The following is a 15,374-nucleotide window of genomic DNA, read 5'->3' on the forward strand; positions in this document are numbered from 1 at the left end:
GGAAAGATGGGAGAAATAGGAAGAGAGGAGGGCAGGCACAGAAAAAGAATGATAAAGGGTAGGGAAGAAGTAGGCAGCACTACATCAAGTGAGTGGATAATGGTCGCCACCACCTACCACATCATCTTTATGTGTTCAAAATATATCGTTTTTCTTGTATGTTGCCGTGAAACTTTTAAAACTTTTTTCCGCCCTGTGATTTAATAAGACTTCAATCCGAGGACGTTTTGTTCCATAATTAATTCCTTTAATGATAAGACGTATTATCAATTTTTATTCCAGCAATCTCCAGACGATTTTATTTATCTTGGAAGGGACCTTTAGTAGTGAACGGGTTAATGGAAGCTTACTCGACCCCTCCATTTTTAAAAGTCTCCCTAAAATTGAATTAAAACTCCTCTAAATTCAAATAAAATCGTGTGTAAGCAGCATGCATAAAAAAGGCTGAGAAATACGTCATTGGGCTGAAGGAACTAACTTTTTTATACCCCCAGGAAATAATATATCTTTGAAGAAGCTGGTGCAACGTGAAAAAAAAATATATATATATATATATATATAGTTTGGCTCACACATGCAATTCGTCAAATCCTTATTCCAACAGGCTTTTCCTTGTCTGTGTAAATTCGTCCCGGGATAGCAAGATAACAGGGTGGATGAAGAGAAACAACATTTTTAGCACTTTAGGCTAACTACGAAGGCGTCATTTTGGCTACATTTGCGCTACCTCCAGACGAGTTCATATTCCTCAGTGCACAGGCCTTATTGGTGAAAGGATAATTATGAAAGCTGTACCTAACCCCACGTCGAAGTCTCTCCTATGCAGAACAGAGAGAGAGAGAATCACATCGGTACAAGGTGGAGTGGCCAAGTGCTACAGCCCTATTGGTACACACGCACTATATCACATATATACAGGCTATAACTAAAAAAAAATCATAATAGACGTAAGGTAAAAATCAATAGACATCAGTACGCGTAAGATAAAATATTAGTTATAACTGACGTAAGATCAAAAATATATAAAAGACGTAAGGTAAAAAAATATATATATATAACTGCGCAAGATAAAAAATATACCGGTATATAACAGACGTAAGGTAAAAAATCATAATATGTGTCAGGTAAAAACACAAAGGTGAATGGATCGTTAGGTGAGAGGTAGGCTAAAAGGATGGTGTAACGCGAACAGGATGGGATGAGGGACAACTCCTGAGTCTGAAAAAGCTTGCACAGAGGTACTTCAGTTGCGTCGGAAATAGACTAACACATTTAAAACGCTGATGTACTTCTGGCGTTTACTCTTGTTGATGTCAAATACTTCTACTTTGTTTAGAAAAAAAAAAAAAAAACAGGAGGCCTCAATGAAATTATGAAGGATGGTGATGAAACTTACGGTCACAAGGAACAGAAGGAATATATATGAAGGCGCCGGGTGTTTTCTTGGAACAATGTTGAGAAGGCTTCCTGCGTCACTTAACCCGTTCACTAAGATGAGGTAATTGCTTGTTCTTGCTACCTCCAGTCGATGTTATTTAGCTTATGCGAACCAACTGATAATGATGGGGCTAAATGAGGCTATTCTCACCCATCCACTTCTCAAGAATTCAAGAAAACAATTTGTAAATATCAAGAATTAAAAATAAATAAATAATGGGAGTTTTAATACCTTTCGTCAAATATCCTAAAACACAAAGGGGGTGGGGTAGGAAAAGAGTAGGAGACACACAAGGCTGCCTGCAAAGGCCACGATAAGTCGACTCGGAGAACAAAGGCCTGGTACAAGGATTCATGTCTTAGGGTGGAAGTAAGGCGGAGACAAGGCATAGGCGCAGAAAAAGACGATATACAATGAATAATAACAAGGGTAAAAAAGTTTCAGGGTTGTTGGATGGAGGGTAGGACTGATACAAAGGCAGAGAAACAGACGATAGTGAGAGTTGCCAGCGGTATGGTGTTGGTCAGGCCTGGCAGAGCCCCCACGTGTTCCACCCACCTGCCCCTCACTGCTAACTCGTACTTCGCTTCCTTTCCTCCTCCCCTCACCTCCCTCCTCCCCTCCCACTCCCTCCAGAGCGGTCGCCACCACAACGCTGTCCCTCCATCTCACTGCACACACCTCACTCCTGCACAGTAAAGACAAAAGCTGGCCTACTGTACCACTGCCTCAACTTTATTCTCGATGCATGTCAGCCACTTTCCTCACTGACGCATCCTGTCAAAGGGAATCATCAGTGGACGGAGAAACAAATCAAGCCTCCCTCAACTTAGGAATATTTGCAAACAGAGGGGAGTGAAAAGCAGGAGAGGTGAAATATGAGACGAACTTTTGTCCCAGACTGCATCTCTCATGTAACACCACATACGGCCACACAACACCAGGCTACACTGTTACTAGCCTTTGCCTCACACTGCCATGCTAAACAACTACCGTACCGTACCTCATTACCCTCTTGCACAACAGTACTACCATGCCGCACTGCCACACCACTATATATCACAGTGCTAGACCTCGTCAACACTGTCACACAATCACACACTGCTCAACTAGCCTACAATATCATACACTACTACCATGCCTCACACTGCCCCAGGTATGACCATATTTCTGTCACAATTCACATAAACTACCGTATTTAGCTACGCTGCTGTTACCGTGCAGTGCAGTGCCAAAAATTACTAGACACCATACAGTTACTGCTGCTACATAACACTGCACATTATTACACTTTAAAAACACACTCACAGGTATCAACATTCTTTCATCTTACCTACGTCCGATTAACTTTCGCATACTACCACAATAGCCTACACCTCAAACCCCACTCTGCCACATTACGGCACACACCACCACACCCGCCTCACTCCTACACCATACCACAGTTCAGATAACCACAGCATGCACCACTACACAGCGTCACCTCAACCCACCACACACACAATACAAACCTACAAACCTCTCACCTCACCCCAACACACACTAGCCTACTTAGCGTCATAACACATATCACAAGCTACACCCAACCAAACACAACAGTATCGTAGTATCGTACCTGTGGAAAAAATACTAACACACACACACACACACACACACACACACACACACACACAAGAACATAAGAAGAGAGGATAACTGCAGTAGGCCGGCTGGCCCATGCTAGGCAGCTCCTAGAAGAGTAACTGAACTACTAGAATGAGATAAGCACACACACACACACACACACACACACACACACACACACACACACACGTACCGTATATTATGAGGGCCAAGGCAGCACAAACTATACTGGCCTATAACAACACTTAGCCCACCAGACACTAGGTAACGATACACACACCGCACTATAACGCACCCCACCACACACTGCATCACATAACACGCACCGGCACTATAACACACACACACACACCTTACACTACACAGCCTAAAAGAATAATAACCCCATCGCACCACACTGCACCGCCTACCACATTCCACCCCACCACACAATACACAACGCATCCTCTAACACCCATCCCACCACACCCTAGCAAACATAACACACACCATGCCACAACACACACCACACCTCGCCCCACCTCTCACTAGCCACCTCTCTTCAACAGTGATGCTAAATCGGTGCTGGGTTTTTGTGGAAGTTGCATTGGAGGGCGCTGGGGGGGAGGGGGAGGGGGAGGAGGAGGGATAGGAGGGTGGAGGTAAACTCGCTGCACCCACCACTGAACTGTGCCCCCCCCCCCCGCCCGCCACACTCCCGTCTCGCAACACCTGCATCTTTCCTATTTCACAGCACCTGCCTCACCTCCATCTCACAGCATCTGCCTCACCCTCTGTCTCACAGCATCTGCCTCATCTCCACCTCACAGCACCTGCCTCACCTCCATCTCACAGCACCTGCCTCACCCTCTGTCTCACAGCACCTGCCTCACCTAACCCTCCATCTCACAGCACCTGCCTCACCCTCTGTCTCACAGCACTTGCCTCACCTCCACCTCACAGTACCTGCCTCACCCACTGTCTCACAGCATCTGCCTCACCTAACCCTCCATCTCACAGCATCTGCCTCACCCACTATCACCACAACAGCTGTATCACCCTATACACAACACCATCACTCTATCACCACAACACCTGCATCACCCTATCACCACAACAACTGTATCACCCTATACACAACACCATCACCCTATCACCACAACACCTGCCTCACCCACTATCACCACAACAGCTGTATCACCCTATCACCACAACAACTGTACACCCTATCACCACAACAACAGTACACCCTACCACCACAACACCTGCATCACCCTATCACCACAACAACTGTATCACCCTATCACCACAACACCTGCATCACCCTATCACCGCAACACCTGCATCACCCTATCACCACAACACCATCACCCTATCACCACAGCATCATCCTATCATCACAACTGCATCACCCTATCACCACAACACCATCACCCTACCACCACAACACCTGCATCACCCTATCACCACAACACCTGTATCACCCTATCACCACAACAACTGCATCACCCTATCACCACAACACCATCACCCTATCACCACAACACCATCACCCTATCACCACAACACCTGCATCACCCTATCACCACAACACCTGTATCACCCTAACACCACAACACCTGTATCACCCTATCACAACACCTGTATCACCCTATCACCACAACACCTGCATCACCCTATCACCACAACACCTGTACCACCCTATCACCACAACACCTGCATCACCCTATCACCACAACACCTGCATCACCCTATCACCACAACACCTGTATCACCCTATCACCACAACACCATCACCCTACCACCACAACACCATCACCCTATCACCACAACAACTGCATCACCCTATCACCACAACACCTGTATCACCCTATCACCACAACACCTGTATCACCCTATCACCACAACACCATCACCCTATCACCACAACAACTGCATCACCCTATCACCACAACACCATCACCCTATCACCACAACACCTGCATCACCCTATCACCACAACATCAACATCACCCTATCACCACAGCATCATCCTATCATCACAACTGCATCACCCTATCACCACAACACCTGTATCACCCTATCACCACAACAACTGCATCACCATCACCACAACACCATCACCCTATCACCACAACACCTGCATCACCCTATCACAACACCATCACCCTATCACCACAACACCTGCATCACCCTATCACAACACCATCACCCTATCACCACAACACCATCACCCTATCACAACACCATCACCCTATCACCACAACACCATCACCCTATCACCACAACACCATCACCCTATCACCACAACACCAGCATCACCCTATCACCACAACACGTGCATCACCCTATCACCACAATTTTTTTTTTTTTAATAACAGAACGGAGGAAGGAAAAACAAACGGGTAAAAAAAAAACAATCCATGCACCAGATTACTGGTGTCCTCTGTTCATAAAATATCTGTAACAGTTAGACTTGAACAGTTGTGGGTTGAAATTTGGAGGAAAACAACTCTGGGGAAGCGAGTTCCAGAGAGATGCAGTTCGGGGAATGAAAGAATTCTGATAGGCAGAAGTTCTGCAATATGGCTGAGTGACATTCCAGTCATGAGCGCTACCAGATGCCCGTGTAGCACGAGGGAAGGCATGGAGAGGTGGCACCATGGACACAACTTCATCTGAGCATTTGCCAAAAAAATATCTGTAAAATAATGCAAGGGAGGCATCACTCTATCACCACAACACCTGCATCACCCTATCACCACAACACCTGCATCACCCTATCACCACAACACCTGCATCACCCTATCACCACAACACCATCACCCTATCACCACAACAACTGCATCACCCTATCACCACAACAACTGCATCACCCTATCACCACAACAACTGCATCACCCTATCACCACAACAACTGCATCACCCTATCACCACAACACCATCACCCTATCACCACAACTCCTGCATCACCCTATCACCAAAACAACTGCATCATCCTAGCACCACAACACCATCACCCTATCACCACAACACCTGCATCACCCTATCACCACAACAATTGCATCACCCTATCACCACAACACCATCACCCTAGCACCACAACACCTGCATCACCCTATCACACCACATGCCACTCCCTCCCTTCGCCTGAAACTGAATATTCACGTAGGGCAGAAGTGTTCTTGACAAAATCGTGAATTTATTGATTGTGTGGGAGTGAGGTGTGTGTGTGTGTGTGTGTGTGTGTGTGTGTGTGTGTGTGTGTGTGTGTGTGTGTGTGTGTGTGTGTGTGTGTGTGAGAGAGAGAGAGAGAGAGAGAGAGAGAGAGAGAGAGAGAGAGAGAGACGTAGGCCTATATGTTGAGTTGAATGAGTTAAGCCGGATGAGTGGGTGACGTGGTAGCGGCCAGAGGGATGATACATGAGCAATTACATAATTATATAAGCGTTTAGTGAAATAAATACAGCTAAGAATTAATATCGAACGTTATAAAGGCCGATATTTTTTAGTTTTTTTCCCCTAGCAAACAGTACAACAAGCAACAATCTAAATTACATCAAGGTCCCTAACAGCACTGCTAAGTGGGCAGAGACGAGGGACACAAACTTCACCCAAGAGCTCGGCCATGACATAGTAGCCTTTGGTAGCTTAGTCTATTAATAGTTTGCCTTCACATTACGGAACTATGTCATCCTCGCAAGTTAAACCTTAATTCGAGGCTCCATGAACTACAGTGAGGCTCCTCGGTTACTAGTCAAATCTCTCCAATCTTCGCACCCCTAACCAACTCGGGTGAATGAGGTTAAGGATCTCTGTCAGGCTAAGGCAAACGCGCTAGTTGGCATGCTGCTGTCCCATGGTGTGTACCCCACCAGTGTACCATGTTGCCGTCTCTCTCTCTCTCTCTCTCTCTCTCTCTCTCTCTCTCTCTCTAGCTACGTTACAAAAACCAGGTTACCAGGACAATAATAAACACAATAAATATTCTGTCTCATGGTACAAAACGATTTCATTCAGCTGAGGGAATTTCGACTAAGCTTTGGAATATACACTCATATTTTCCTCACAGTACTTGTCTAAACTACCAAAGATGTAATATTCGGTAACAACATTGAAGAGTAGCACGAAGTATTCCGAAGAGTGTCAGTGTCTATGCTGCAGCGGTTACATTTGGTTAGGTTAGGCTGGTCTAGGTTAGGGTGGCTTGAGTGGTTGGCTTAGGTCAGGTTAGGTTGGACTGGGCTGGCAAGTTAAACTGGGCTGGATTGTTAGGGAGGGCTGGATTATGTTGTTGGGTTAGGGTGGGCTGGGTTAAGTTAGACTGGTAAGTGAAGTTAGGTTGGGTTTGTACCGGTAGGTCATGCAGCCAAAGTCCATATAATAATAATATAATAAAGACTTTGCATACGGCGTCAGCAACAGGGGAAGTTTGGTGAGGCTGCGTAACACCACTATGACGTCACCCCGGGATTCCCACAAACGTTGCTTTCATGGTACTTCCACCTATGGGAGGGCTATTTCCAGTATTCAGAATTATATCTTTATAGAGTATAAACTAGCCACAACCTCAATGGCGTTTGCCACAGCTCGTTGTTTGCTATATACTGTATATACCGTACACATCGTGCGGTATTTTTTGACCTGATTATGATCGGGAGAACTGAGAATCTCTTGTATTCTCTACAAATTGATAGTTACATCACCTATTCTTTATATTCCACTTTCCTACACGTTCGACTGGTTATTACACAAAATATACAACTGAATACATAGGCTATGGTAAACGAACGTACGGTAGCTATTGTAAAAATTAAACATGATCAGTATTTGAACACAAAACCATAGAATTTCCGTTGTTTACGACAATGAAGTTTTATTATGCATTTTACCATGACATTTTATACGTCGCGATTTCCCTCATTTATGATAACTTATCTAGTATTTTTTTTTTTTTTTAACCGAAACGCCATGAAAATTCGTTAACAGACATAAAGGACCTGACAAACTGTTTCATCATAGTGTCCGGTATTTCATTTAGCCTCAAGATACCTGGTATCTAATTCCGTGGAAATAACAATGTTGTACAACTGACGGCAAAATAACCACAGCGATACACCCACGGGCTTTTAATCCATTGCAATATGAACACTTAGATTCCACTAATCTCCAAAATATAATTAAATCTTATTTAAAGTTGTAAAGAATTTTAAGATTCATAATAGGCTAATTACTTTCAGTGCAATTTCTACCAAAAGCGTTTATTTCTACTTGACTCGCAGCCTCTCCATACTCTAGCAGCCCCTTCCTGCTGTAATGGCGGTCTTACCTAACTCCACACACTAATGCGGCTGTCAAGGTTAGGGCTGAAGGATAGGCCTATTACGGTACATAAGAACATAAGCCAGTAGAGTGGCTGCAATAGATCAGTTAGTCAGTGTTAGGCAACTCCGGGAAGATACCTGGATGCTGCTTTCACTCACTGTGAGTTTAGGCTGCATTAGGTCTACAATATGCAGTATTTGTGAATGCAGACTGATATCGTAATTTTCTATAATTATTAACCACAAAAACTGCGCATTTCCGCAATTTTTAAAAGCTTATTTCATTGCTTAGCCCATCTAACTGGTGTACTGTATATTTCGTACATAAAATACCGTACACAATATTGTATGGACAGGAGCATTTCTATCTTTATTTCGTTAGGTCAGTGTGGTGGACTTAAACTCCAGCAACACGGTGCGGTCTTATAATCTATTCTTCCTTCCTGCAAATGATTTTATTCAATGTAGGAAGGACTAAAAGTAGCAATGAGAGTTGTGAACAAGATAGTTAACTCTGTCCTTAGTTGAATAAATGGTGTGATGATAGCTACAACAACAACAACAATAATAATAATAATAATAATAATAACGTAGTGCAGTAAACAATAAATGCACTGCAATTCACTACTTGGCAGCGATCAGTGTTCATTTGCGGCCAATATTCCGTAGTTCACTGCTTTTCTATAATACTTCCTCGTGACTAGCAGAATATTCTAGTCAATCTACTGTTACCTCTCAACATTCAATATGGCAATTTTGGGCCAGGTTAAACTAAACAGAGTATAGTGCAGGTGATACGATACACAGGTGTCACGCAAGTAGGCTGCCAAAAAACCCAAGGCCAGCATTCAGACATAAACAATTCCCTCTCACAAACTTACAATCAATCCCCTCACACACACACACACACACACACACACACACACACACACACACACACACAAACGATCAATTCCCCCACAAACGTAATGATCAATTTCCTCTCCTTACGATCAATTTCCACTAACAAACTTACGATCAATTTCACACACACACACACACACACACACACACACACACACACACACACACACGATCAATTCCCCCACAAACGTAATGATCAATTTCCTCTCCTTACGATCAATTTCCACTAACAAACTTACGATCAGTTTCCACTAACAACTTACGATCAATTCCCACTAACAAATTTACGATCAATTTCCTCTCACAATCTTACGATCATTTTCCACTAACAAACTTAAGATCACTTCCCTCTAACAACCTTACGATCAATTTCCTAAGTACAAGCTATGACCAATTCCTTCTCACAAACACATATCTTGGCTACGAGTGGAAATTCCTGTAGGTTACCGGTATGTTTGTTCTTTAAAGGAAAATAGAAAAAAAAATTCCCATGTCCACTGGTTAAAAAAAAAAAAAGCTACAATATATATATATATATATATATATATATATATATATATATATATATATACCGCACCGTACTGAATGGACCATAATACAGGTCTGAGATCGCTCCCGTCATTCCTTTACCTAGTTATAACCTTTTCACTTGAATTTGGCAGAAAATCACCATCTCTCAGTTTTGAATGCCGAGTTTTCATGGAATGGATTACCTAACACTAGACTAATTGTACTGTTTATCATGAAGTGCCATGGAAAAGATGTAAAGCCGTAGTACTGTTTTATTCTGCCAATGAGCTACGCGAAATAAGCTGCAAAAGGACGAAAACATGGGTCAAGTTAAAACGAGTATAATCATTCGACCTAAAGTGTTACGTTACGTTATTCACAACTGACCAGCATGTGTTCAGCGGATATTAACCCCTTGAATCCGACGTATTATTATTATTATTATTATTTTCTCCCATCGCATTATTTCAGTTCAAGGGTAGGAGATAGTACCGATATTTGAGAAGTGGATGGGGAGACCAAGGATGAAATGGGGGGGATGAAGATATAAGAAAGGAGGTCTGAGCTGGGAGAAAGGGCAGCCTACTGGCAAAAGGACAGGGCGACGTGGAAGCGATTTCTTTGTGACCATCCTTTACGGGATTAAGGTGCCTGGCACTTGACAGAACATTTAGGTACGTGATCGGATTGTGGGAAAAAAAAAAAAAATCGCAAGCTGAATATCATACGGTAGGAAAAAAAAAAAAAAGTAACAAAAACTGGTCACACCAAAACTTGCGAAGGTTTTAAAGTTTCCACAATGAACTCAGCCATTATAATTATATTGCGTGATAACGCCTTGTAAACATGTACGCTTCTTTCACTTCACCCACGCACATCTGAACAACATCTAAGCTAAATCAGGCAAGTTTGGATTTTTTTTCTTTTAAATAATAGTTTCACAATTTCTCTGCGATACTTTTAACATGCTGAGGTTGATGAAGGCTGTATCTTAAATCATACGAATGTCTCCCATGCAGCATAAAATCGTCTGGCGGTGACAATAATTAAACAGACGTCACTGTAGTGACGAACTTCAACATATGCGTACATGAATTTTGGCATACATGTACGTCTCACTCTGTAGGATTATACATGCCTCACTCTCCAGTAGTGACTAAATTCTGGTGCCATCATGGGCTCACAAAAATTGCAAAGTAATTGGCGTGTATAGGCTATGTCTTACATGCAAACCAATGAGTTTAACTTCGAAATGTGGCCTCAATAGCAATAGTAGTGACACACAACGACAAGGGTTCCACGCTTGGGCAGTGAATGGAAGCGTCTCCATCCTACATGTCAGTCCAATCCTGTATGGGTTTTGGGATAATGCCACTGTATGGGTTTTAGGATAATGCTACTAAGTTGACAACAATTTTGCCCAGTAATGTGGTGCACATCTGTGTGACTGAATATAGCTTATGACTAAGGAAATTACGGTTTCAATTATCAAAGTTTCTATTACTGGACCTCCAACCCCAAGCATTTGTTGATGCTGGGATGATTATGATTTAACTTCACATTTTTGGTCGGTGTGTTAATTCTTAAAGTATAGTCTCAGGCTTCCAATGACAGGTTCGAAGGATTTTTTTTTTTCTAACGATAAACTACTTTAGATGATCGAGTAATGAATTAAGTTACGGTACCACTGTGTCGCTAACCTCTATCAAGTAACGATCCATCACAATTCAGTAAGAAAAGGTTACGTGGTTCGACGGCTGGCTACAGGGGTGAATATATAACCTCCATCCACCTTTGCTGTGAAGGTAAGTGGAGGCAATATACGAAACCCTGAAATTATGTTTCATTTTCATGGAGGTGGCCATGCCTCAATGACGTGTGACCTGTGTCCAACAAATATGGGTTACCAGGAAGCCTTGACTTGTGGGTGAAGAGTGGGGCTCACCTTGAAGTATCCGCCCTGGTAGAGAGTATCAGGAGGACCGAATATGGCAACCTCCCACTCGAAGAGGTTGTCCTCGTTGAGCAGCTTGACACAGAATCCCTCGACTGGCTCCTCCTGGAGGCCGCGGTACTCGAGGGACAAGGCCCTCACGGCGCTGCTGGAGGGCTGCACGGCCATGGTCCCTGCCTCCCCTGGCCTCGAGCCCCCACTACCTCACTCCTGCACCCCTGGCCTCTCACCTCCACTGGGTTCTTGGGTTCCTTACACCTCCAGCCTCCACCTCGCCCTCCACTCACAATCAATTCTACTGCCCACCACCTGATCAACCTCAACACAACCACCTCGCCTGCACCACGTTATTTCCTTGTAGGGTGCCACTGAGCTAGTCATATATTTCACGTACGATCTCCAGAATTTTTTGAAGATATTTTTCTATACCGTAGAAAGGGAGATACTGGTCACAACAAACAAATTACTTCTAGGCACGATCAAACCTCCTGTTCCTCGGGCAGAACGTGCATTCACGGTTCTCTGGCAGTGATCAAGGCAGTTAAGGAGTGCGTGCTGGTGGAACTGACACTGTGGGTGAGAATGGCGAGCTATAGTCAGCCTAGCAGTCTTATAACAGCTGCCTCCATCCGCTTTACACAGGGAATATGGCGGCTCTCCTCTACACCACCTCAAGTGTTCTTCACCTTTCTGCCTACCCTGCCGCCAGAGTCTACTCTGCGCATCGTCTGCTATTCAGTTCTTTGTGCAAAATACTATATTTTCAATGAAAGATTAATACGGAAAGGTAAAAAAGTAGGCCACACCAACCAGCTCCCTCCTCACACCATAATATATGATCCAGAACTGAAAAGTTATCGGATTTGTTGTTCTGGGATGCTTGCTAACGGGAAAACATATCGAACAATTTGAAAAATAAAATTGCACTGTTTTAATTATTATATAAAACAGCTACGTTAACCAAAAATATAATAAATTTATATGTATACTGCATATCATTTCCTTGGGGCAAAACATCCTGCCTTGCTGCCTCGGCAATATCTGCAGCAGCACGCCTGCCTGCCGTACGAACAATGGAGTGTCCATTCTCAAAACCCTATACAAATTATTTATATTTTTTAACTCTCCCTAGTCTATTATTATTTGATACAATTACATAACAACAACATTCCTATATTTCGCACTGATGTGATTACGATATCAAGAGGAGCTGATTCTGCGTTTTACATACGAACACAAATCGATGGAGTTGTACAGTAGACTTCATGATCATCCTGTCATGATGATGATCAAAAGAGTTTAATGTAAGTTAACAGTAACGTGGTAAATAAATTGATAATTTCTCGCTCACTTATTCTTCGCTACAATTGGGTAACGGCACAGTAATTATCTAGTTAAGGTTTAGGAGGTACTGTGTAATAATAGGCAATATTTAGCTTTTTCTTTAATCCCCATCAGATAATGTGCACTGAAACCTATAAATAATACTCTGATGTAACACCTGATAGGTGAACCAACCAGGTATACAAGTGGCACAATAAATATGTACGTACAAACTATGTATTAGTTGTTACTGATAATTCATCATTAGAATACTTTACTGCTGTAACAGTTATAACTAAGCTCTGGCTGACAACCAAGCATGAAATTAGTGCAAAGATCCTAGTTAACAATTTATGATACACTTTTCACATTACCATGAACTATGGTACTTATCTCTTACAAATACAGGCTTATACAACTGACTAGACTGGAAATGCTTTCCGCTGCTGAGTACAGATGTTTTTTCACAATACCATTATTATAACAGCATTGAAGAACTAGTAGGTGTCTGCCATGGGTCTACAAATCAAGAGGATGCATAAGCCTAACGTTTACATTCTGATGACATTCATTATTACAATCTTGCCATCCTCCACACGATTTTATTCAGCTTAGATTTTAAAACTGGAGAGGTCAGAGTTTTCATTTACCCCTTCAGTACTGGAGGTCCTTCCTAAGTTGAATACAACTGCCGGTAGGCACCATGAATAACACCTAACATACATCATCAGACTGAAGGGTTTAATAGCATGAACAATAACAACCCACACAAATATTCTACATCTTAATTTCACCATGGGAGAGCAATACAGTGACTTCTCATCCACACTAACTACTAGTACTGTACAGCAAACTGTACCCCTGCTTTGAATAATGTATTGTATCCTTATAAAAAGGATAGGAAAAGACCTTAATATAAGGTAATTACATCTCACTACATATATAACTCTCAGGTGCAACACAAACTCCATGCATACAACTTTTGAAGTTTACTACTGTCTGGGGTTAAAAATTAATTATTCTTTAATGCAGTGAATATCCAGTGGTGAATACATGTATGATAAGGTGTTGGGTGGGACACACCAGAAAACAATGTGCACAGTACAGCAGAGTCATGAGCCATTGTTACTGTTCACCCTGTAATCTTGCCCTGGCTGGAAGGATGTCATAACCAAGGGTTTCACATTGGATGAAGACCTATTGTCTAGCACTCAGGTAGCACAGTAGTTTGAGGCTTTGCTAGACTGCACAAGGTACAGTACAAGCACCACTTCTAAGCACTACAGGGGCTGGTGTGTTGGGGGTGTTATGTGGTACCACTACATTTATTTATGTTTTAATCTACTGTGGTCTCATTACTACAGCAGGCTTGTTACAACACAGTAAGCAAGATATGTAAACAAATACAGTACACCAGTGTTACAAAAGGCCACTGAAATGAGACCTCTTGTAGCACTGTACTTAGAAGTGGAGATGGTAGCACAATTTCCAAAGAAATTATTAATCATGTGGTTCAAAATCTTCAAACAGTACACATCTTCACTGTTATGAAACCCTGGCTACAACTTCCCTCAACCCAGGGATAGTGGTGGAGGGTGACCACAAGCCAAGGCTCATGGCTGTAAAGAGGCATTACTGTAAGTTGGTTAAAGAAACCTGCCTATGCTGCACTAATTCTCTGTGTCCCCCAGTTCTTTACTTGATGAACAATGTATTTCACCATGCCACTCCTATAATAGTGTAGATTATACTGTAATAAAATAAGCCTGCAACCAGCAAAACTCCAAGCCTAGACAGTGAACACAGCCACATTCCTGTGATAAGTTTTCATTAATACCTGTCCATAGAGTATTTTCAGTTTCACACAACATACTGTATTCTTCTACTAATACTGTAATTTCACTACACTAAACATACAAGCTCCTAGAGACAGTCACTTCGGGAGCAAAATAAGCAACTATATGTGGTCCTCATTATATTTCACAATGTACTCCAATAAATCACAACTTTTTCTATTCATTTGGAGCTGCTACTGATGCTGCAGCTGCTCAACCCCATTCATGCCGGGTACAGCAGATCTGTTAACTGCAAGCATGCAGGAAAAACTGGCAAATCAGCATCACAGGCATTAATGAAACTTTAAATGGCAATATTTATGTCATCTACAAAGGAACTGCAGTATACAGTACATGTACATAATAAAAGTGATACATAACAAGGGCCTGCTGTACTCTGATATTCTACGAAGGGTAATAACGGAACCAAATCATCCTTCAGATAGCCAAGACCCTTTTCCCATCTGCTTACATGGCTATCCGGC

At 42.7% G+C, this 15,374-nt stretch overlaps 1 protein-coding gene across 4 annotated transcripts in view; it reads right to left on the reverse strand.

Annotated features, from left to right (window-relative positions):
• Positions 1-12,550, reverse strand: part of LOC145398768 (ubiquitin-conjugating enzyme E2 R2) — a 90,832-nt gene extending 78,282 nt beyond the window's left edge. For all 4 annotated transcript variants that reach the window (XM_080271581.1, XM_080271580.1, XM_080271579.1 and 1 more), the window contains exon 1: positions 11,723-12,550. In XM_080271581.1, the coding sequence (XP_080127707.1) occupies positions 11,723-11,899 (177 nt within the window). In that variant the 5' untranslated portion in view covers positions 11,900-12,550. The remainder of the gene's footprint in view (positions 1-11,722) is intronic.
• Between the last annotated feature and the right edge of the window lie 2,824 nt (positions 12,551-15,374).

The sequence above is a fragment of the Coenobita brevimanus genome, chromosome 46 (genome assembly GCF_032717465.1).
Source record: "Coenobita brevimanus isolate Jiangsu-jjx chromosome 46, ASM3271746v2, whole genome shotgun sequence".
NCBI classification, from domain to species: domain Eukaryota; kingdom Metazoa; phylum Arthropoda; class Malacostraca; order Decapoda; family Coenobitidae; genus Coenobita; species Coenobita brevimanus.